Source organism: Antechinus flavipes, chromosome 5, assembly GCF_016432865.1.
Source record: "Antechinus flavipes isolate AdamAnt ecotype Samford, QLD, Australia chromosome 5, AdamAnt_v2, whole genome shotgun sequence".
In the NCBI taxonomy this organism is placed as follows: domain Eukaryota; kingdom Metazoa; phylum Chordata; class Mammalia; order Dasyuromorphia; family Dasyuridae; genus Antechinus; species Antechinus flavipes.
Genome location: NC_067402.1, coordinates 226363240 through 226387568, shown reverse-complemented (window position 1 = coordinate 226387568; position 24329 = coordinate 226363240). Strand labels below are relative to the sequence as shown.

General features: G+C 38.0%; 1 protein-coding gene across 1 annotated transcript; it reads right to left on the bottom strand.

The window, feature by feature from the left end:
- Positions 1 to 1571: 1571 nt before the first annotated feature.
- On the bottom strand, positions 1572 to 18266 carry SMAGP (small cell adhesion glycoprotein). Its single transcript, XM_051962465.1, has 5 exons — positions 18246 to 18266; positions 15420 to 15684; positions 14517 to 14588; positions 3856 to 3939; positions 1572 to 2379 (listed from the first exon to the last, which is right to left on the bottom strand). Exons 1-5 carry the CDS (start codon positions 18264 to 18266, stop codon positions 2204 to 2206), a joined length of 618 nt encoding a protein of 205 aa, XP_051818425.1. The 3' UTR covers positions 1572 to 2203.
- Positions 18267 to 24329: the final 6063 nt, after the last annotated feature.

The following is a 24329-nucleotide window of genomic DNA, read 5'->3' as shown; positions in this document are numbered from 1 at the left end:
TTTTCAGGGAGTCGCATTGAGTCTTAAAATTATCCCTCAGCCTGTTTTTCAGATCAGTTATTTTTGAATTGATCCCACCCCCCACCCCCAAATTTTAAATTTTATTCAAATTATTTCTTCTTTCATATTTCTATTTGGTTTATTTTAATTTTCATAAGTCTATTTAATAAGGTTTGACTTCTGAGTTAAAGGGTATGTACATTTTTATAGTACTTTGGCCAAATTATTCCCCATAATATTTGGACCAGTTCACAACTCCACCAACAGTGCCTTAGTGCCCTTTTTTCATTTTTCCACATCCGCTCCAGCATTCCTGCTCCAAGCTATTAAATCTTTTCCCATTTTTTTCTTTCAGAACATTCCTCCTCTTCCTTCCTCTCTGCCTCCTTTCTCCTCCCTCTCCCTTCCTTCCTTTCTTCCTCTTTCTTTTGAAGAATCAGTTTTTTCCTTTTGATTCTTTACCTAACAGTTGCTTAGTTACTCTTCTTCTAATTTGGGTTTGGGGGTATTTCTGGATCAAATAGTTCTTTACGGTGATTGGTGTCTTCTTCCATCCACTTAGATATCCAGCCTTAGTTCCAATTTGGGGCTTTGTGCTAGGACTAGAGTTAAGTCCAGGACTTATGTCCTCCTTTGCTTTTAGATGGAACATGGTCAGCCCATCTTGGATTGCTACCTAGATTTCCCTACTAACTCCCATCTTTGGTGAAGGTATGTATCTAAAAAAGAGGGCTGATAGGCTTTAAGCTCCCTACATATCACTGAGGGCAGAGCACTATAGAACTCAAAAGAGTTCCTAGATTGGAATATCCAAGTCTGTATAGTGTCTTGCCTAGACTGGGTGTTCTAAGTGCTCTCAAAGTCTGTGTAGGTTTCTGACCACCCAGCGACTGGTTTTCTCTGGTCAGTCTTTAGGTTCATGCTGGAAAGTTTTCATTTTGGTTGTCTGCGCTAGCACTGGCACTTCTGGAGGTCCCCATTTCCTATTGCCCATGGATTTCTGATGTTTGGTTTAGTTTTACCTTGATGAAACTATTTCCCGTTATCATTTAATTTTATGATCATCATGTGTTATTAGTTACTACAGTTCTGTTGATTTTTTACAATAAGTTTGTGAGAGCCAGTCTACCTGCTTCTGGTCAAGAAGCTGTCTTAGGCAGAAGTACCCATATCTAGTCTCCATAATTTCAAATCCATACTTCACAAATAAATAACAAAGTTATTTTCCTAAATCACAAATCTGACCATGTCTCTCCTCGATTTAAAAAAAAATTTCAGTAGCTCCCTATTGACTCTAGTTATACATCATTTCATTTTAATCTCATCCTTTAAATGTCTTTTTTGTGTCATTTTGATGGCTATATATAATATTATTGATACTGTGTTACATGTATATAATTTATAATCAAGTAAATACATACATATTGGATTATTTGCATATGTGTTTTATACTCCTATTTGCTCTAGGAATATAAGTTCCAGATTTGTCCAGATTTGGTTCAGATAAACCCCAAATGTGGATAATTTAGTGCCGACTATTATTCTCTGCCTCTAGTAAATGAGAACCAAAATCTCATGTAATGAAAAATTTTAATTCTGATAAAAAAATATCACAAATACAACATTAGACTGGGAATAAGAAAATGGGCTCGGAAGTCCCCTGAGAAGGGAAATTGAAGAAAGGGTATGTATCAGATCCCAGCAGGTCAGCTAATGTATTATCACCACCATCACCGCAACATCCCCTCCCCAAGTTGCTGCAATAGTTATAAGGATGCCAAATAACTTTTTGGGACCAGTAATTAGGATTCTTCATGAGTTACATAATGCAGCCCAGAGGCAGAGTGGGATTGGGCGACATCCATCACTATTCCCCCACCAAATAAGAGTATAGGATAAATACAAGAGTACTGGTAAATGCCCACATGCCCAGTATTTAGTCCTACCCTGTCTAGTTCTTAAGATCCATGGCAGAGGTCTAGCTAAAGGTATCATAATCTGCTTTCACTACTTCCCTTTGTCCCCTAGGTCTCTGCTGTGGGTACTCAGGTTGGAAGTGTCCCTAGATCTTGACCTGGAGAGAGCACAGACTTGTCCGTTATCATCACCTATCTGTGGCTTTAGATGCATCTTTCACCTAATAAATTAAGCACTTAGTCTTTCATTTTGAGACCAAAGGAGTTCTTTGGGTGCCTGGGAATCATCAGATAAAATATTCCTCCTTTTTCCCTTGGACCGAATCACCCTCCATTTGTAGAGTTGCACTGGCTTCTCCTTCTGCGGGCTCATAGGTGAAATAGCTGCCTTTATTCTTGTACAGGTAAATGATGATGACAATCAGTACTGAGAACAGGGTGATGAAGACCACTGTGATAACACCTTAGGGAGAAGAGGGGAAACGTAGAACTCTGTAAAAGCTATTTACCCAATATTTCATAAAGGAACTAATCGTTATTTGTCCTGCCATTTTTCTTTCTTTCTCCAAATTTTGCTTTTGTCTCCTGCCTTTCTTTTCCTCTATAAATCAATTCCTCCTGCTCCCGTCCCTTCCTCCCATACAAGCCAGCAAACCTTACTAAGCCCCTGACAAAGAATGACTACTAATTCTGCTGTACAGTTTCCATGAAAACTGCTGCCCCCATTGCCTTAATCCTTATGCTCAAGGGACAAGGATATTCTCCCCTGAATGAGTTAAAAAGCAGGTCCCATCCAGTGCTGATGACTCTGATAGAACAGGAAGGAGGGAAACAGGAAACAGTTTATCTCAACAGGAAAATTTTCCAAAGCCAGACTTAATCTTCTGTGACAATTTTGTTGAACTCTCCCATCCTTCCTTTCACCTGCTCCCTAAATTGCTCACAAGACAGCCACACACAGGGTGACTCCCTCATACTGACATAAAGTCAACCTGCCTACCTCCAAACTTATCATTTCACTTCCTCTCCTCCCCAATAAGTTTAAATGATTATGAAACTAATGTATTGAATACAATTGTTTTATAGCTATTACATTTAAACATGAGTATCAGTATTAAAATGTTATAACTCTTAAGTCTACCAGACCAATCAAGATGTATTCTGTTCAACTTTTTAAATGTACATTATTTAGTTATTTCTAGATTTCTATAAATGACTCACACTAAATTTAATTATAATATCCCTTTAGTGTACCACAGTTTATGTAATTATTCCCCTATTCCTAGACATTCATTATGGTTTTCTCTTCCCCTCCCCCCCCTTTTACTCCTGCCTCATGGCAATAACATTGTCTTAAATATCTTTGAACATGTAACTTTTTTTTTCTTCTTGATAACACCTTAAGGACATATTCCTGATGATAAAATTAACAATTCAAATCATAATTTTCATTTAGGAATAATAGTAACTAGCATTTGTGTAGTCTTGGCTGTGAATAGTTTTTCATTTTTGAGGATCAATGTAGCCAACTTTTGAGAGGATTTCATTGGGTTAATAGATTCTCAAAATATTGAGCTATGTGTGAGAGAGACTGCATGATGACTTCTATGCAGAAAACTGCCAACCATTGTTCAGTAACCATGGTATATAATTCAGAAAAAGACTTTAGTGTTCCTTCCCATTGGAACTCTTTCTTTTTGCTTAGGCAATTGGGGTTAAGTGACTTGCCCAGGGTCACACAGCTAGGAAGTGTTAAGTGTCTGAGACCAGATTTGAACTCAGGTCCTCTTGACTTCAGGGATGATGTTCTAGAAACTGCTTTCTCTACAAATTCTGGAGTCCCTGTTGTGAACACTCAGCTATTTTTTATTGTTGGATTTTGGGCTTGTTGGGTTTTTTGGTCTTAAGGAAGAGCTCTTGGTCCCGGTGGCTTCCTTACCTGCAATGACTGCAGTGTTGGCAACAGCTGTAGGGGTCAGGGTTTCAGTGGCTTGTTGGAGTGGAGTGGACATCAGTTCCTCTGCTGATATATTTGGAAGAGGGGGCAAAAAAAACCCAGTTAATATAGTAATAGGTGTTGTTAATATTCCTTCTTCCCTTTCCAGTACTGAGGAAATTGTCACGGCTTCCCATCATCTTCTACATCAGATTCTGATTTTTAAAATCTTATTTTTGTTAAGATTTTTATTTTTATATTGCCTTTATTTCTGAATCTGCTTTTTCCCTAGTTCCTTCCCATCAAGCTATTCTTTGCAACAAATGTTTAAAAAGAAGGGAGGAAAAGGCAGTTTAACAAAACCAATCAAAATATTTACCATGTCAGATAATATATGTAATATTTTGTACCCACAGTCCTTCACCTCTGCCAAAAGAAGATTTCCTCAATTCTTCTCCAGGGCAATTTAGCAGCTACAACTCAGAATTACAGGGCTGGCAAGGCTTGAGGATCATTTAGCTGAATCTCCACATTTTTCGAAATGTATATCCTGATTAAGTGAAATGAACATTGGAATGCAAGACTCACAAAATTTTTACATGATTCTTGATTCTGGGAAAGCCAAATTATCTCTCTCAACTTCAGTTTCCTATTCTTTAAATGAGTTGCAAGGAAAGCTCCAAGAAGGAAAGAAGAAAGGGAAACAATTAAGTGCCTACTATGTGCCAGGGACTATGCTGACTGCTTTAGAATTATTATTTGAGCTTCACAACAATCCCAGGAGGTAGGTACTATCCCATTTTACAGTTGGAATTACTAAATGTCATATAAACTATAAATGTGAAAGTTTTATTTTACAGATGAAGAAACAGATAAACTCATTTGCCAAAAGTCCCTCAATTTAATATTCCTTCTTGTGCACCTTGATGCCTTACTCTCAGTTTGAGTTTCAGAGCCTTTTTACCAACTTATCTCACCCTTCACCCCAAAATCTAACTCTTCTCACATCCTATGATGTTACAATGACTCCTCAACTTTCTCTCATTCCTAGTCAGAAACCTTTAGGTGCACAGAATAGGTAGGAATATTTTCTCTAGAAGAGATCATTTAAAACAGCCTTAGGATATGTCACCTCTAAGAGAATAGAAGTTTCTAACTTTCTATTATAATTTCTGTTTCTAATTAGCAAATTAGTATGCACTACCTGAAGATCCTAATTAGGAGCGGGGCCAGAAGGAATAGGGCATACAAGTAGAGACTGGGGAGGGAGTGGTATTAGAGTAGCAAGAGGCAGAATAGTATATATACACGTATATGTATGTAAATGTGTGTACATATAAATGTATGTGTATATGTGTTTGTCTAATATCAAGCAACAATGACAGAAATTAAAGAATCAAATTTAGACCTGAAAGGGATGTTAAGAATCACTGAAGACTACATTAGCAGAGAGAACTCTGCCCTTACTGCTCTTATCCAGTTTCCCTTCCTCCTTCCAACCACTCAGATATCTGCAAAGTAGAAAAAGATGAAGAAAGACATTCTAGAATTTCAACACAAAGCAATGATACCACAAGGCAATAAGAAATATTAAAGTCAAAAGGTGAAAAAAGTAGGAGAAAATATAAGTTAGCTTACTTCTCCCCTTTCCCACCTTCCAGTGGATCCCTTCCTCTTCCTCTCTCTCCCCATTCTTTTCTTTAGATCATCAAAACATACCAAACCTTACTCCCAAGGCAAAAACTATTAATTTAGAAAACAGATTGAGGGGAAAAAAATTAAGAATCATTGGACTAAATGAATGCCATGACCAAAAAAAGAGCCAGACAGTCTTCTGTAAAAAAAATCTTAAAAACTGTCCAGATCTTTCAGTAGCAGAGGGAAAAGGAAAATAAACAGAATCAGTCACCTCCTGAAAGAAGCTCCAAAATGAAATTTCTGAGGAACGTTATAACCAAAATTCAGAGCTCTCGGGTCAAAGAAAAAAATAATGCAAGGGATCAGAATAAAAGAATTAAAGTACCAAGGAGCCTCTGTCAGGATCACACATGATTTAGCAGCCACCACTATAAAGGAATGGGAAACTTAGAATACAATATTCCAAAAGGAAAAGGATGTGGGCTTACACCCAAGAATAACTTACCTAGCAAAATTGATTACAATGCTACAGGAGAGGTAAATGAAACTTTAATGAAATAAAGGAATTCTAACCATTGCTGATGGGGGGGGGGGGAGGGGAGAAGATCAGAACAATGGAGAAACTGACATTCAAACACAGAAGTAAAGAGAAACAAAATGGTAAACACAGTTCAATGATAAATTGATAAAGGGCTAAACAAAAGTAAATTGCTTACATTCAAATATGGAGAAATGGTTTAACAACAAGAAATGGGCTGGAAAAATGAACCACTAACAACATAAAAAACTATTAATCTAACAACCTACTGATAATCTCCTCAAAGAGATTTCCAAATGAAAATTCTCAGGGATATTGTATTCAAATTTCAGAGCTCCCAGGTTAAGGAGAAAATATTACAAGCAGTCAGAAAAATTCAAGTATTATGGAAACACAGTCAGGATCACATGGGATTTACTAGCTTCCATGCGAAAGGAAGGAGTAAAGAACTTGCAATATCATATTCCATATTTGTAACTGATAAAGACTGAATTTAATCCTTTGAAGGGGAAAGAATGATGGAGGACTTTCAAGCATTTGTGATGAAGAGGAGTCTAGAAATTTAATTCTGGAGTTAAAAGAAGACATGAATGTGAATTGATTATGTTAGGATGAGCTAAAAAAAATGAAGGACTGAGAAAAAATGATGCATTGAGAGGGAAAGGAAAGATAGAACGTGTAATTTTTCTCACATAAAAAGAGGTGCACAAGGAATAGTTTCTATACTGGAGAGGAAAGTGGTATGGGGCAAGTAATGCTTGAACTTCACTCTCATTGGATTGGTTCAAAAAGGGATTGTTATTATTACTTGGGTATGGGAATTTATTTTACCCAAAAGGAAAATAGGGGAGCAAAGAGATTTTTTTAAAGGAAGATAAAAGGGAAGGCAAATTAAGAGACACAGTGGTCAGAAGCAAAGATTGTTGAGGAGAGACAGGAAAAAATGGAGATAAAAAGAAAATGGGATGGAGGAAAATATATATATATATATACATATATCTATGATCTATATCATAGATCATAACTATGAATGTGAATGGGATGAGCTCACCCTTAAAATAGAAATTAATAAAATAGATTAGAAACTAGAATTCCATGCCATTTTCCAATTGATAAATGGTCAAAGGATTTGAACATACAATTTTCAGATGAAGAAATTAAAACCATTTCTAATCATATGAAAAGGTGCTCTAAATCACTATTGATCCAAGAAATACAAATTAAGACAACTCTAAGATATACTACACGTCTCTCAGATTGGCAAAGATGATAGGAAAAGATGATGACGAATGTTGGGGGGGATGTGAGAAAACTGGGACACTGATTAACATTGTTGGAGAAATTGTGAATGGATCCAGCCATTCTGGAGAGCAGTTTGGAACTATGCTCAAAAAGTTATCAAACTGTGCATACCCTTTGACCCAGCAGTGTTTCTATTGGGCCTATATCCCAAAGAGGTCTTAAAGGAGGGAAAGGGACTCCCATGTGCAAAAATGTTTGTGGCAGCCTTCTTTGTGGTAGCAAGAAACTGGAAACTGAACGGATGCCCATCAATTGGAGAATGGCTGAATAAGTTATGGTATATGAATAACGTTATTGTTTTATAAGAAATGATCAGCAGGATAATTTTTTTTAAAATTATTATAGCTTTTTATTTACAAGATATGTGCATGGGTAATTTTTCAGCATTGACAATTGCAAAACCTTTTGTTTTAATTTTTCCCTTCCTCCCCCTTTCCCCCTCCCCCAGATGACAGGTTGACCAATACATGTTAAATATATTAAAGTATATATTAAATGCAATATATGTATATATGTCAATACAGTTATTTTGATGTACAAAAAGAATCGGGCTTTGAAATAGTGTACAATTAACCTGTAAAGGAAATAAAAAATGCAGGTGGACAAAAATAGAGGGATTGGGAATTCTATGTGGTGGTTCATAGTTATCTCCTAGAGTTTTTTCTCTGGGTGTAGCTGGTTCAATTCATTACTGCTCTATTGGAACTGATTTGGTTCATCTCATTGCTGAAGATGGCCATGTCCATCAGAAATGATCATCATATAATATTGTTGTTGAAGTATATAATGATCTCCTGGTTCTTCTCATTTCACTCAGCATCAGTTCATGTAAGTCTCTCCAGGCCTTTCTGAAATCATCCTGCTGGTCATTTCTTACCCAACAATAATATTCCATAATATTTATATACCACAATTTATTCAACTATTCTCCAACTGATGGGCATCCGCTCAGTTTCCAGTTTCTGGCCACTACAAACAGGGCTGCCACAAATATTTTGGCACATACAGGCTCCTTTCTCTTCTTTAAGATCTCTTTGGGATATAACACAGTAGTAACACCAGCAAGATAATTTCAGAGAAGCTTGGAGAAACTTACATGAACTGATGCTAAGTGAAATGAGCAGAACCAGGAGATCACTATACACAACATCAATATTATACAACAATCAATTCTGATGGATGTGGCTCTTTCCAACAATGAAATGATTGATGACAATTCCAATGATTTTGTGATGAAGAGAGTCATCTACACCCAGAAAAAGGTCTGTGGGAACTGAATATGGATCACAATATAACATTCTCACTCTTTTTAATGTTATTCGCTTGCATTTTGTTTTTTTACTCATTTTCTTTCTTTTTGATCTGATTTTTCTTGTGCAGCAAGAGAATTGTATAAATATGTTTACATATATTGAATTAACATATATTTTAGCATGTATAACATTTATTGGATTGCTTACCATTTAAGGGAGGGGGAGGGAGAAGGAGGGAAAATCTGAAATACAAGGCTATGCAAGGGTCAAAATTATCCATGCATATGTGTTGAAAACAAAAACTCTAAAAATAACAATAATAAAAATAAATAAAAATGCAGATACAAAAAAAAAGCTAGAATTTCACACTATCTTGTTTACAAGAGGCACATTTGAAATGAAAGACATGCACAAAGTTAAAATAAGGGACTAGAGCAGAATTGATTATGCTTCAGCTGAAGCAAAAAGGCAGGGATAGTAACCAAGATCTCAGATAAAGCAAAAGCAAAAATAGACCTAATTAAAAGAGATAACCAAAGAAACATCATTTTGCTAAAAGGTAGCACAGCCAATGAGAATAGATAGGTGACACAGTGAATAGAGTGAAGACTCCCGGAATTCGGAAAACTCATCTTTCTGAGTTCAATTCTGGCCTCAGACACTTACTAGTGATGTGATATTGGGCAAGGCACTTAACCCTATTTGCCTCAGTTTCCTCATCTGTAAAATGCTCTGAAAAAGGAAATGGCAAATCACTCCAGTATCTTTGCCAAGAAAACTCCAAATAAAGTCACAAAAAGTCAGGAATGACTCAACAATAAACCGTAGACATAAAAGTAATATTAAAAAAATTTTATAGCAAGTTTTTCTATAAAGGCCTTATTTCTCAAGTATATAGGGAACTCAGTCAAATTTATAAAAATAAATCATTCCCCAAGTGATAAATGGTTAAAAGATACGAACAAGCAATTTTCAGAAGAAATCAAAGCTATCTCTAGTCATATGAAAAAATGTTCTAAATCTCTGATTTAAAAAATGCAAACTAAAACAATTCTGAAGTATCATCTAACACCTATCAGAAATGACAAATGTTTGTGGGGAAAAAACAGGTATACTAATGCATTGTCAGTGAGGATTGTGAACTGGTCTGATCATTATGGAGAACAATTATAACATTATAGAGAACTAGACCCAAAGAACTATAAAACTGTGTATATCCTTTAACCCTGTAATACCATTATTAAGTTGGTTTTCTAAAGAGATCAAAGAAAAAGGAAAAGGACACATCTGTACAAAAATATTTATAGCATTTCTTTCTGTGGTGGCAAAGAATTGGAAACTGAGAGGATGCTCATCCATTTGGGAATGACTGAACAAGTTGTGGTATTGGTGATGGAATACTATTATGCTATGAGAAATAATGAAGGGAATGGGGTCAGAAAAAAATGGGAAGACCTAGACAAACTGATGAAAAGTGAAGGGAGTAAAACCAGATTATTATATGCAGTAACAACAATATTAAGTTTATGATCAACTGCGAAAGACTTAGCTACTCTGATCAATACAACTATCCAAGACGGTTCCAAAGGACTCATGATGAAAAGATGCTATCTATCTCTAGAGAGAACTGATAAACTGAGTACAAACTGAAGTATAATTTTCTCACTTTATTTCTTTTTTTTGTGTGTGTGATATGGCTAATAAGAAACTATGTTTTACATAATTTCACATGTATAATAATGTATCATGTTGCTTACTTTCTCAGTAGATGGGGAGGAGTAGAAGAGAAGGGGAGAATTTGGAACTCAAAAATTAAAAAAATGTCAAAAATAAATAATTTTTTTAAAAGAGAAAAAAAAGGAAGAATGGGTGAATCACAAGAGCAATAGGACTATGCATTTTCTCCAATCTTCATGAGCTTTCAAATCTCTCCAAAACAGAAATTATGCCATAATTAATCAACTTTCCAGAGTCTAGGACCTCCAGAACCTAAAAAAAGATTTTTTAAAAATCTCTCCAACTTCAGGAACTGACATTTACTGACCCTAAGCTCATTTAGTACCATACCTCACCTCCCAGACTATACCAAATTGTGCAACAGAAGTAGTTGAAAATAGAAACAGTTTACAGAAAACTTGATCAAAAACCCAATGGGCAAAAGTCAATCTGGGAGCATTTAAAGATGAAAATGAAAGATTAACAAACAACAAAACTAAAACCAAGACAAATTTACTAAGATTTTGATAAGAATTTTATTTATTTTACCATCTAGGACAGCAGAACTACCACACTTCAAAATACAAGGTTATAGCTTCTGCAAGGTTATAGCTTACAGAAGAAAAGCACTGAAGAGAAAGGTGGAAAAGCTATCTGTAGTAGAACAAACAAGAGATCTCTGGAAAAGTGGGACCCAATTATAAGTGTGTTAGGGGAAATCAATTTTCATTATTCCCAATTGTCTCTAGGACAAGATAACATAACCAGTTAATTGAGGAACATTTACTAAATGCCTACTATGTACCAGGTCCAGTGCTAAATCTCTCTATTGGATATAATGTAAAAAACAAACACAAGTTTGACCATTTTTCTGCTCTAGAACCCTTGGTGGCTCCAAATTACCTTAGGATAAAATACAAACCTCTGAAAGATACTTAAAGCTCTTGTCTATATAGTTTTTGCCTATCTTTGTATGCTTAGTGCACATTTCTCCCCTCCATGTAGTTTTTGGCTTCCTTGTGATTTCCCAAACACAGTACTCAATCTGCTGCCTCTAATCTTGGAAGCCTCATGCTTACAATTCATTTCCTCTTTCCTTTTAGAATTTCTAATTTTTTTTCAAAAGCTCAACTTTTGTACCCTTTCCTCTGGGAAACCTTTCTTGATCTACACAGTTGTTCATGGTTTCTCCCTCCTCCTAAAATTAAGGTGTGATGTTTGACAGTTTAAATGTTCTATCTTCCATTCCTCTCCCCGCTTTAGGATAATGTAACCTCCTAGACAGTAGGATCTTTTTCTCTCTTTTTCTTTTTTTGTATCTGCAAGCCCAAGCACACTGAAGGTGCCTAAAGTGTTTGATTGGATTGTTAGCCTGAATGTTAACAGAGTGGCCATAGTATAATAGTAAGCTTAGATTAGGAGTTTATCACTTTTCCCCTGGTCAGGTTCTTCCACCTAGTTTCTCCTCCTCTCTCCTTGATCCAACAAATGAAAAGGATCATGTTCCTTCTTTTTGGGGTGTGGAAGTCCTGCTACCCTAGAAAAAAATTTAAATGAGGAGAGGATGATGAAAGCATTTGGGAACCATCCCAATCCCAATGCTGGCTAGATCTTAATCAACAGAAAATGAATATGGTGGGGCACTGTTTGTCTCTTTTTGTTGTTAACCCAGATACCAGTCAGTTTTTTTCTCTCTCCCATTCCTGAGCTGCACTAAAGCTCTTATCACCAGGGCATCTGATCCTTTACCACTGCTAACCTTCTTGGCTAGATGCTTACTAGCAGGCTCTCTGCTAGGGGGCTGCTTTTTTCTCCCAGAATTATTGGATACCTACCCATGGGACAAAGCATGACATAAGCAGATTGGGACTGTGACCAACTAGGAGGATGGCATAGCTTAGGTGGCATTCAAGATCTCAGAAGTGGATGATCCTACCCTTTCAATAGCAAAGGGACCCCCAATAGAAAATCTCTCTGGTGGCAAGCTGAATCACCACCAATGCATTGATCCTTTGCACTCTGCTTGTGAACTCTTACTAAACTGAATTTAATCTTGTTTTCTCAGTTGCAATTTGTATGGACTGTATGAAATTCACAACTTCAGTTGTGAATTTGTCTTAGAAAGTGAACTTTCAGAGGGACAAAGGCTCTATCTGCTAATTTCTTCATTTTAAAGTCTGGTTAAATATTTCTAAAACTTTTTTCTTTCTTTCTTTTTTAATCATTCCTTGAACAATAGTAACTCTTCACTGAATATTGTATCAAATATTGTATCAAAAAAAAACCAGTCAAACTGATCTGTTTGACTTTTAAGGCCTATTTAACTTTATTCCTCATTCTTTACTCCCAGTACAAATCTCTTAGACTCCAAAGAGGTTAGTCTAGTGATTGTCCTCCCCCTGCTCCTCTTCCCTTCTTCACAGCATACTTCTAGCTCTTAGTTTATAATCAACTATAAGGACCAGATTTGAGACAGAAGGACCTGAGTTGGTATGTTTATTATGCTGTTTAATACTTATGTATTGTCTCAAAATATCACTGCAAGTGAGATAACATTTGTTAGGCACTTACTTGGCACAGTGCCTGACACATAGTAGGAACTTAATATATATGCTTGTTCCTTTCTCTCCTGTATTTTGGGGCCAAGTCACTTCACTTTGTTAAGTTTCAGTTTCTAGTTGATTTTTTAAAACTGAGGTTTTTGATTTGACAATTTTTAAAAACTTATTTTGGTAATTGCTTTATAACTTTTCATTTTTCAAAATACATGCAAAGATAGTTTTTAATATTCACCCTTACAAAACCTTTTGTTCCAAAATTTTCTTCTTTTCCCTCATCCTTCTTCCCTAGACAACAAGCAATCCAATATAAGTTAAACATGTACAAATCCTCAACATTTTTCCAAATTTATCATGCATCTCGAGAAAAATCATGTCCAAAGAGAAAAAAACCACAAGAAAGAAAAAACAAGCAAATAAACAATAACAACAAAAGATAAAAATACTATTCTTTGATCAACATTCAGTCTCCATAGTTTTCTCTCTGGATGCCAATGGCTCTTTTCCTCACAAGTCTACTGGAATTGCCTTGAGATTTGACAATCTCTAAATTTCTCTTTAGCTTTAATCTCCGATCCCATAATTCCCAGCTGAAATGCTCTCCTCCAATGGAGGACAAAGTTTTCAGGGCCCAAATCTACCCCACTGTCTCCACTAGGAAGTTTTTTCTCTCAGCTGACATTAACTTCTCCCTTCTCTACACCACTTTTATAATTCTAACCTTATAACCTGAATCACATACTGTTCTCAAATTGCTCTTTAATTGTGTTCCATGGATGACAGTCATACTCTTATTGAAATGATGAACTGGTCTGTCCATTCTGGAAAGAAATTTGGGGTTATGCTAAAAAAAAAAAAAAGTCACTAAAATGTGCATACCCTTTAACATAGAGTTCCTACTGCTGCTATTCATGTATCCCAAGGAGGTCAAAGATAGAAAGAGACTATACATAATAAACTATTCATAGCATCACTTTTTGTGGCAGTAAAGAATTGTTAGGTATATACCTAACACATTAAAATTTGGACTGCAATAACATAAATGGAAGAGAAAAAAGCTGAATGCTATTATAATGAACAAGCTTAGCCTTCAGAGAAAAGTTGAGACATATCTTCCTCTCTTCATCCCAGAGGAGAGGGGATCATTAGGGTGCAATATTGTAAATGCTCTTAGATGTGATTGTTGGTTTTGCTGAAATGATATTTTTCCTCCTTTTCAAAGCTTTATTAAGAGGAATGATTTGTGAGGTAGGATAGGAGGGAAGGGTATGTTTGATAACAAAAGACATCAATAAAAATACAAATTATTATTTTTAAAAAATGTTTCCCCATGTTTAGTCTTGTCTCTAACTACACTGAAGACTTGAGAGCAGAAGGGAAACTTTCTTCTCAAGAACACAGGAGTTTTTGAAAATGCTAATGATGTCACTAGAAGATAAGGGTCAGAAGCAAGACAAGTGTGGATTTACAAGGAAATAACACTCCATAAAGGCCTCTTAGAATTGCCTAGAATTCAGTTGTCAGGGCCCAAAGCTAACCTGGGAGCTGCCCTTTGGTAAGACAGGTAGGTCAGAGTCAGAGTCCAGTGTTGGGGATTTCTTTTCAGTCTTGGCTAAATCCCCAAGAAGGAAGTTTTCTCTCCAATGGGATTTAACTTACCTTTTGGGGGAGGTGGGGTTGGGAAGCCTGTCATGGTGGCAGCAGTGTAAGCACAAATAAGAATCTTCACACCTGAAAAAAAGAGAAAAAAAAAGATTAAAAGAAGGCATGGAGCCAGAGAGCGACCATCGGCTTTCCTCCATTGTGCTGAGAGGAAGATGGAACGGTCCATGAAATAACAAATCTCATACTCCATTCATGTACATGGATGTCTCTGAATTCCTCTCCGTTCTCTCTCTGCTTATTTCTCTCCGAAAAAGTACCTAACAAGTTGGACAAATTCCAACCTTGGCATTCCACTTTCCATCGCAGGTACATTAATTTCATTTGTATCCCAGAAAAGGACAAACTCCACTCAGCCCAGAGTTTACTTTAATTCATCTTGGACGAAATATGGAAGGCTTCTTTGCTAGTTTCGGAAAATGGCACTAAAGTGACAACCGGGGTCCGGAATATCGGCCCTCTGGAGACTGTCCGCTAGATGTCAGGACAGGGCTGATGGAGACTCGATCAAGGCACCTTCAACAGCCAGGAGTCCGCCAGAGAGTAAAGAAGGATTGGAGGGGAAAGCCACATGTCCCGGGATATCAGGGTCCCAGGTCTCCCCAGTCTCTTAAAAGCCCGCTATTGACTGTTGGCCGCCTCAGTCCTAGATTCTTAGTCTGAACCTCGAAACTAAAATCCCGTACCCCACATCCTAGGTCTTTCCATTCCCAATCGTGAATGTTTAGCCACCGCCCGGTTATTTCCTCCCCAGTCCCTAAGTTCTCCATTAAACCCCCTAATAACAGAGTTTAGGTGGTCCGCGTCCTGAGTCCCTCTTCTGGTCCAGACGGCTCCCTCCGTGCCCCCGAACATAGTAAAGCCACCGCAGAGCCGACGGCAGCGCGTTTCCCACTTTACCTGCGGAGGTGAAGGAGAGCCCAGGTGCAACGAGATGGAGAGAGGATCTGTCCGCTCCGGGGGGATCTCCTAGCTCGCTTCCGGGGATCTTGGAGAGGAGTGGTGCGGTTGGATAAGAGGGACGCGGACGTTCCCGCCCTGCAACCCAGCCCCAGCAGCTGCGGGCTGTGGTCTCTGAGGTGGCAAAGGTGAATGGGAATGTGAGTGAGGGCGACCAGAAGCCACTTCCCTTCCCTCCGCCTTCCAGCCTCCTCCCTCCTCCGCCCTACTCACCTTTCCAGTCTAACTGGCTGGGGATAAAGGGCTAGTCACAGCAGTGTGGGAGGGAGGCCGGGAGAGACTCCACAGAGATACACGGAGATTAAAAAGAGACCGAGAGCCGCACACACCCGTCACAGAATGCTTACTAGTGGATCTGGAAAAGAGAGACCCGGAGACCATCTACTCCACCCCCTCATTTTACAGATAGGGAAACTGAGGCTCACACAGAGGAGAATCTGAAACCGAGACAAAGACAAAGAAACAGAACAAAGGGAGACCAGGGAAATACGAATGAAAGGGAACAGATGAAAAGCTTTTGCACTGACACCAAAATTACAGTGGGCAAAGAGGAACAGGCAGACTGGGTGGAACAGGAAAAAAGCATTGAAGGCACCCCTTCCACTTTCTCCCTGCCAGACTTCCTTTCCTCAGCCTCCTCTCATCCCGTAGCAGGAAGAGCTGCCTTTCCTTCTTTGCTAGTCATTTTGCTTACCTCCCGGGACCACGGCTTCCTTCCCTAATAGGCTGGGTCCCACCCTCATTGACTGGGTTCTGGATTTCCCCTAGTCAGGCTTAGAGGCCATCTTTGGGTTAGCCGGTAAATCCAAAGAAAGGATTGACATCTATGGGACTAGGACGCAGGGACAAGGTATTTTACTCAGAGAGCTTTCCAGGAGTCCCCAAAGCACTAGGAAAGACTGCTAGAAAAGGAGACACTGAGGATAACTAACATTTCTATAGGGCTTTACACCCTTGGATGAATGTAGATTAAACAAGGTCCAGTCCAGAGAGGAGTCTGGGGTCTAGGCCAGGAGAAAGGAGTGTCCCAGCTAAATGCCCACCCTTGACAGGAAGCATTTCGGGTCCCTCTTAATTCTAATGCCTTCCTTTCAATTGAACCTCTCCAATTTATCCCACATATAGCTTGTTTATCCATAGTGATTTGTATGTTTTCTCCTCCATTACATTGGAAGCTTTCCGAGGTCAGGGACTGATTTTTGCCTATCTCTATTATTGTTTTGGCCAGAAACCCTGAAAGTCTTCCCTTTCCAGATGGATTCCTTTCCTTTTTTCTTTTTTATTCTTCCTCCCTCACTCCCTCCTTCCCTCCTCCCTCCCTCCTTCTCCTTCCCTCTCTTCTCCCTCCCTCCTTTCTCCCTCCCTCATTCTCTCTCTTCCCTCCTCCCTTCCTCTATCCCCTCCTTCCTCCCTCCATCTCTTCTTCCCTCCTCCCTCCCTTCCTCCCTTCCTCCTACTATTCTTCCCTCCCTTTCTCCTTCCTTCCTTTGTTCCTTCATTTCTTCCTCCCTCCCTTTCTTTTTTCCTTCCTTCTTTCCTTCATCTGTCCACCTCTTCCTCCTTTTCTTCTTTTCTCCCTCTCTCTCCTTTGTTCCTTTCTCCTTCCATCCCTTCCTCTTTTTTCTTTCCTTCCTCCTTCCTTCCTTCCTTCCTTCATTCCTTCCTCCTTTCCTCCTTTCCTTTCCTCCTTCCTTCTTTCCTTTCTTCCTCCCACTCTTCCTCCCTCTCTCCCTGTCTCTTTCCTCCCTTCCTTTGTTTCTTCATTCATTTCTCCTTCCTCCCTTCCTGTACCCCTCTTTCTTTCCTTCTTTCTTCCCTCTCCCTCCTTCCCTCCTTCCTTTTCTCCCTCTCTTCCTCCTCTCCTCCCTTCCTTCCTCCCTCCCCACTCCCTCTTCTCTTCCTCTTTCCCTCTCCCTTTCTCCCTCTTTCCTCCCTCTCTCCCTCCCTCCTTTCCTTCCTTCCTCCCTCCCTTCTTCCTTCTCTCTCTCTCTCTCTCTCTCTCTCTCTCTCTCTCGATGAGTGATTACTTCAGTCAAACTGAGAACTATTAAAGATCTTTAGCCACTGCATCCAGGGCAATCTCCAGTCTTCCTGAATTATGCCTGGCCACTGGATTCAGGTGGTTCAGGAGAAGAAAGTTAGTTTGGTGACCTTGCCCAGTCCTCCCTCACTTAAATCCAATTTACTTGCATGCCATGGCATCACCTCCCTGAATCATGATCCTCTTTGAGAATGAAGGACAAACAGCAACATTGTTTAGAACAGTGCTTGGCACATAGTAAGCACTTAATTATATATATATATAATGTAGACATAATAAGTAACACATAAAGTAATATATAAAATATAAATAATAAATACTATGTCTGGCTTAGTAAAAAAAAAAAAGTAGCAATAACATATATTTCTCATAAAACAGTCATATATTCTTTTACACAAAGCCTCAGTGGGAAGAGTAGACACACTCAACATTTACATACTTGAGACACACTTGTAAGGAACACATTCAGCCAAGTTATATGTTAAAAGAAGCAATTTGTGTTGCCATGTATTGACATTCAAATCTGTTCCCACAGACTTGGGTCTCATAGTTTTTCCTAGAAGCTGCTTCATTGGACCCTGATCAATGCACTGAGAGCATCTCTATTGGGTGTTGTTTTGCTGATTGGCTGTAGTCGTGATCCTTCCAGCTTTGGGGTCAGTTGACATTCTGTCATTTTCTGAGCAGCTTGGGTACATGGAATTTCGATAGATTTCTGCTATTACTTTCTTGAAGTTATTGCTCATGGTGAGGTAGGAGAGAAGTCCCCTCTTAACCTCTTGTAGAACACTTCTAGAAGCAGTCCCAAAAGTTGCCTGTCTCAACTCCTTGAGTTAGATGGCTAAAAGGGTCGACTTTTTTGAACATGCTATCAATTTACAGTGTGATCCAGGGCAAGTCACTTAACCCTGTGTGCCTCAGTTTCCTCATCTGTAAAATAAGTTGGAGAAGGATATAGCTACAGTATCTTTGCCAAGAAAACCTCAAATGGGATCACTAAGAATCAGAACAGATTGAAATTATTGAACATTAATAACAATAACAATGTGAGAGCTACACATTGTGCTAAGAACTTGCAAAAAAAGCAAAAAGCAAAAAAATAACCCATTACAATAAAAAAGAGAAGCTGCTAAAGCCCCTGCCCTCAAGATGCTTACGGTCTAATGGAAATATATAGTTTAATGCTTTTGATTGCTTAATTCAATAAATATGTTCTTACTTGTGAATGGTATCATGGATAAAGTATCATGTTAGTTTCTTTGGCGTAAAGGAGGTTGTTTCAGTTAATCTCTGCCTTCACATTTATACATACACATTTTTGCACAGCTATATTAATAAGCAAGACTTTTCTAGGAGCTTAGCGTATTGGAAGTTTTTTCTTCCCTCACATATCCTTTGGTATCTGAATTAGCATTTCAGGTATAGAATCCTAGAGAAAAAAGAGGTATCTCCATGAAATCCTTGATTCTTTACTTTAGAGAGCAAGTGAAAGCCTTTCTTTTGGCATTTATCTATAATTGTAGTGTATCTACAGTGTGTTGACAATTATTTAACAATCTAATTTCCAAAAAAATCAAAGTATATGACATGCTTTTAAGTTTAATTTATATTATTAACATTTTACTCATCACTTTCTTAAATCAATAAAGCAATAGTCTAAACTATTTAAACAAGTAAATCTAAATTATCAATAAGACAATAAATCAAGACTTAATCTATAGTGTTTGCTGATTTGCAGAGTATAATATTCCCACTGAAAATTTAATAATTAGCTCAATGCCTGAATTTATGATTGAGTATATCTTATTTTAGCTGTCTCCTTTGGGAGTGTGTTAAATTTCACTATTAAAATCAGCTGAGATGTTCTCTCTTTTTTTGCCCAGTAGCAGCATCAGAGAGAAACTCCATTCAGGCCCAAATGGGATAGTGGATAGAACCTAAAGTCAAGAAGTCTTCAGTTCAAATTCGGCCTCAAATACTTTCTAGCTATAAGATCCTAGGCACATAGCTTAATTTCTGATTGAATGATAAATGAATTCACCAGAGAAGGAAATGGCAAACTCCTCTAGGTTCTTTATCAAGAAAACTTCAAATGCCATTCTAAAGGGTCAAGCACAATTGAAACTACTGAACAAGGTCTAGATAGTCCCAATAAAATCCCTCATGTATTCCTGATTAGCCAACCTTGACCAAATCAGATAAGTACCATTTCTTTTGACCAGTTACTATGCTAAGAGATTTCAAAGCATTGATCTAAGAATCGAGTTAGCTTATAACATGTTGTTCCACCAACCACCATCCTAGGGTTCCCCAAAAGGAGAGAGTATCACTTACTATTTCTGAGATGAGACTTTTTTTCCCTTTAAAAAAGAGAAAAGTGGGGAGCCATCTTTGAAGGGGCCATACCACACTAATTTGAGAAGCTGACCTATCATCAACTCAATCGGTGCTTGGATTTGGATGCCTGAAGCATCTTGCTCCTGTTTTTAGTCAGCTATAAATAATATCCTTTAATAATACTTCTTTGGACACATCTTGTGCATTGGAGTTCCTTTTTAATCCCTAATTTGGATGTATACTACCATAAAATTACTCACTGAGAGGAGGAACATTTGATACCAAATGAAGAAATTTAAATAGATGAGCAAAACTTATTGAGTAAATTTCAAATTCTTGAAACTTATGGAGCTTTCATTCCAATTGTTATAGTGAGGACTCTAATTTAATAGCCTCATAGAATAGTGGTAAGAATCAGGAAATCTGGTTCAAGTTGGACAGCTCCTCCATTTACTGTTGCTGGGTAACCTTAGCAAGATGCAAATTCTTGCAGCATCCATTTCTTAATATGGAAAATGGAATACTAACACTCAATCTAAATAGGGCTGTCATAGAGAAGAGGGATTAGATTTGTTTTCCTTTGAACAGAGAATTTGCCTGTCATAGAGGTCTTTAAGCAGAAACTGATTGTTTATTTGTGGAGCTCCAAAAACCATGATAAATCAATATAACCATTCTAGGCAAGGGCATCTTTCTGTAATCACCATTTTTTCTGACTTCCTTCTCCTCCCTGGTGTCCTCAACACTTAGCATTGTGTATGCTACATCAGGAGCTTAATAAATGCTTTTTTCATTTATTCATCCATCCAACCATTTATTCAAGGATGTATAGAGGAGACCCCTACCATATTCAATATACAATTGTCAGAGCATCTAGGGGCCCATATATATATATATATATTTTGTGTATAACTTCTTCAGAGACCATGGTCTCTGAAGAAGTTATACACAAAATATTATTTTTAAAAAGTATCAAATGGACTTGGCTCTTTTTAACAATGAGGTGATTCAAGACAATTCCAATAGACTTATGATGGAAAGTGCCATCCACATTCAGAAAGAGAACTATGAAGACTGAATGTGAATCAAAGCATAATATTTTCATCTTTTTTACTGTTAATAGGTAATACGGAATAAGCAAGATTTTTTAAATGACATTCATATCTTTACCATTTCATAATTAACTGAAAGTTGTAGAGAATATACGATTTTATTATGTTCATTTGTTGATTGTGAAAATTTGACTTAATAGAATAAAACCCATCTTAAAGGCACTTTTTTTTTCTGAGGCAGCTGGGGTTGTTGTAATGCCAGAGAAACTGAGTAAGACAGACATTAAGAGAATATTTAATAATTTATTAAATGGAGAGATATATGGGGATCAATGGATCCATGTTTGGTCCCAGGGCTGAATGAGACTATCATTTCCAAGAATCCAGCCAACAATCAGAGTTCTTAATGCCCTATATACACGTGGCTCAGATGCAGAGGGTAGACTGAGGCAGGGGCGGAGTCAGAGTGCTGAGTGCAAGAACGGGATTGACAGGGTAGGGTGAGCCTTGGGAGAGGGGGAGGTACCCTGGACATGGGGAGAGGCATCTTGATAAGACAGTATCTGATATTCTAATAGTTTGGGATGAAGAGAGGCATTCTGATGTTCTATCAAGTATTCTGATAAAGAGGGAGGGGAGGTTTTGAAGAACTGAGAAGCAGGGAAACCGAGGCAGGACTGGGTCAGGATAATCAGGGAAACTGAATCAGGACAAAAAAAGAGAACTGTGGCATAACATTGTGACTTGCCCAGGGTCACACAGCTAGGAAATGTTAAGTGTTTAAGGTTAGATTTGAACTCAGGTCCTCCTGACTTCAGGGCTGGTGCTCTATCCACTGCACCAATTTCCCTGCCCCTTAAAATCCTTTTTTGAACAAAGTGCCTCCTATCCCCATATCAAGAGTGCTTAAGACTTCTTGGAAGATATAACTAATAACCTTGTTATAAGGTTATAAGAAATAACTTGGTTATATGAAATAACCTTATTCAATAACATTTGGATAAGGATCAAATGAAGCACCAAATATCAAGATGAATATTCATAAAGTTATTTCACATTGTAATGGAGGACATCTCTCAACAGAGCATAGATGAAAGAGAGATTCTTTGTGAAGAATGGGTTCTCCAGAATTTCTTGTTTGTGGATGATACTGTGCTGATTTTATAAAGCTCCAAGTCATTGTATAGCCTCCTAGAAGAGAAGAAATTCTGTAATCAAAATGGGAAATGATTTAGTGCTTAAGCTCTATTAAAGATATTTCTTTAAGCTAGAATCCCTTAGACTATTGATGTAAATGTCCAAAGGTTTGCAAACTACTAAATGGGAATTACTGGACAAGATCCCTTCTAGCCTCTATCTTCTATGAGGACATTATAATGGCAATTCCATAGAACATGTAGGGATAAGTCTGTCCTTTGGTCACTTTAGGTGACTCAACTCTGGATGATACTTTCCATGGAGCATTGATTGAGCCTTTACCCAGAAATAAAAAGTGACCACTTTTACACTTTTAATAAAAGGCATTTTCAACTTGAGGTCTCTGGTTGGTTCCCCACGTGCTGCCTCCTCCCTTCTTAACTCCAGGGACAGAGGAGCTGTAATAAAGGATCAGCCACTAGGTAGCAAGAACTGTCTACCCAGGGGACATTAAAAAGAAGAGACAATTTCTGCTCTTGATTTCTTTATTTTTCCCCTCTCTTCTAACTGTGTGGCTTGGGACTGATAGTTCTCCCTTGAACTTTCTATGGAAGGAAGGGAAGTGATTTCTTTGCTTTTTCTCCTTTCCTCTGCCCCCCAAAAATCATGCTCACACATGGTCTTGGGAGCATGTTTATGTGAGCCTGAGCCTGGAGGTGTGTCCCCTTTGTATTTCCTTACCTTGATACAGATGACTGAATAGCAGTCCTGATATAGATGTAGACTCGAAGGGTCTCAGGTCTTCAAGAAGTTTGGGTGAGTCCTAGTTTCAGCTATGCTCTACTCAGAGATGCCAACCCTGAGGAATTTAAGCCATGTTCTGGCTTTCCAGAAGATATTGGACATTGAGTGAATTCCTCAGACAGTGCAGGGCTGAGATAGGGATGACATGCCTGTTGGACAGTTCCACATGCTGATTCAAGCACTGACCTCCTGGATGATTATAATTGAAATTGTAACTTAATCTTTCGGGCATTTATGCTCTTGTCAATGCATATTTGTGAGTCTTTTTTTTTTTTTTTTTTGAATGAAGGAAATAAATAGCTGCTTTTTTCATGATCTACTTTGTACATCTAGTTCCTTTCCAGAAAGGACTCTGTGGATCTCTTCTGGAGAATCCCTATTAAGGGTAGTCTGATAAATTTTTAGTGTAAGCATTTACCCTAGAAATACATAAATGATACTAATTAAGGTTTCATTAGTATGTTGATTGTCTAGACTTAAGAAAGTAATGGAGAGAATGCTAATAATATTGCAAGTTCAACTTGAAAATGAATCATGTTAATAATGCAAATTAAACTTTAAAATGGGTCTTCTGAAAAGAGAGCTGGTTATTTTACATTTACTAGTACTCCATACATGCATCAACCAAGTCTATGCTTTAAGAAATCTTCCCTGAGAAAAGAACTCACATATGCCAAAAAAATGTTTGTAGTAGCTCTTTTTTTGATAGTAAGGAACTGAAAATTGAGTGGATGCCCATCAATTAGATAATGACTGAATAAGTTATGAAAGAAAGCAAAGAAAGCTTCAAGAAAATGGTGCTTAAACTCTAAGATCCCACTACACATCTCTCAAATTGGCTAAGATGACAGGAAAAGATAATGACAAATGTGGGAAAACTGGAACACTGATACATTGTTGATGGAACTATTAATGGATCCAGCCATTCTGGAGAGCAAGTTGGAACTATGCTCAAAAAGTTACCAAACTGTACATACCCTTTGACACAGCAGTGCTACTACTGGGCTTATGTCCCAAAGAGATACTAAAGAAGGGAAAGGGACCTGCATGTGCCAAAATGTTTGTGGCAGCCCTGTTTGTAGTGGCTAGAAGTTGGAAACCGAGTGGATGCCCATCAATTAGAGAATGGCTGAATAATTTATAGTACATAAATGTTATGGAATATTATTGTTCTGTAAGAAATGACCAGCAGGATCATTTCAGAGAGGCCTGGAGAGACTTTCATGAGCTGATGCTGAGTGAAATGAGCAGGACCAGGAGATCATTGTACACAGCAACAAGATTATATGATGATCAATTCTGATAGACGAGGCCCTCTTCAACAATGAGATGTTTCAAAGCAGTTCTAATGATCTTGTAATGAAGAGAGCCATCTACACACAGAGAGAGGACTGTGGGAGCTGAGTGTGGATTACAACACAGCATTTTCACTCTTTTTGCTGTTGTTTGCTTGTATTTTGTTTTCTTTCTCATTTTTTC

What these genes read in the sequence shown, in the direction of transcription:
- SMAGP (XM_051962465.1), bottom strand. Translation starts at nt 18,266, where the DNA reads ATGAGCAATAACTTCAAGAAA. An exon ending in GCTCTCCTTCACCTCCGCAG is followed by an intron (nt 14,589 to 15,419) that starts GTAAAGTGGGAA and finishes TCTTTTTTTCAG; the next exon opens with GTGTGAAGATTCTTATTTGT. An exon ending in AACCCCACCTCCCCCAAAAG is followed by an intron (nt 3,940 to 14,516) that starts GTAAGTTAAATC and finishes CAAATATATCAG; the next exon opens with CAGAGGAACTGATGTCCACT.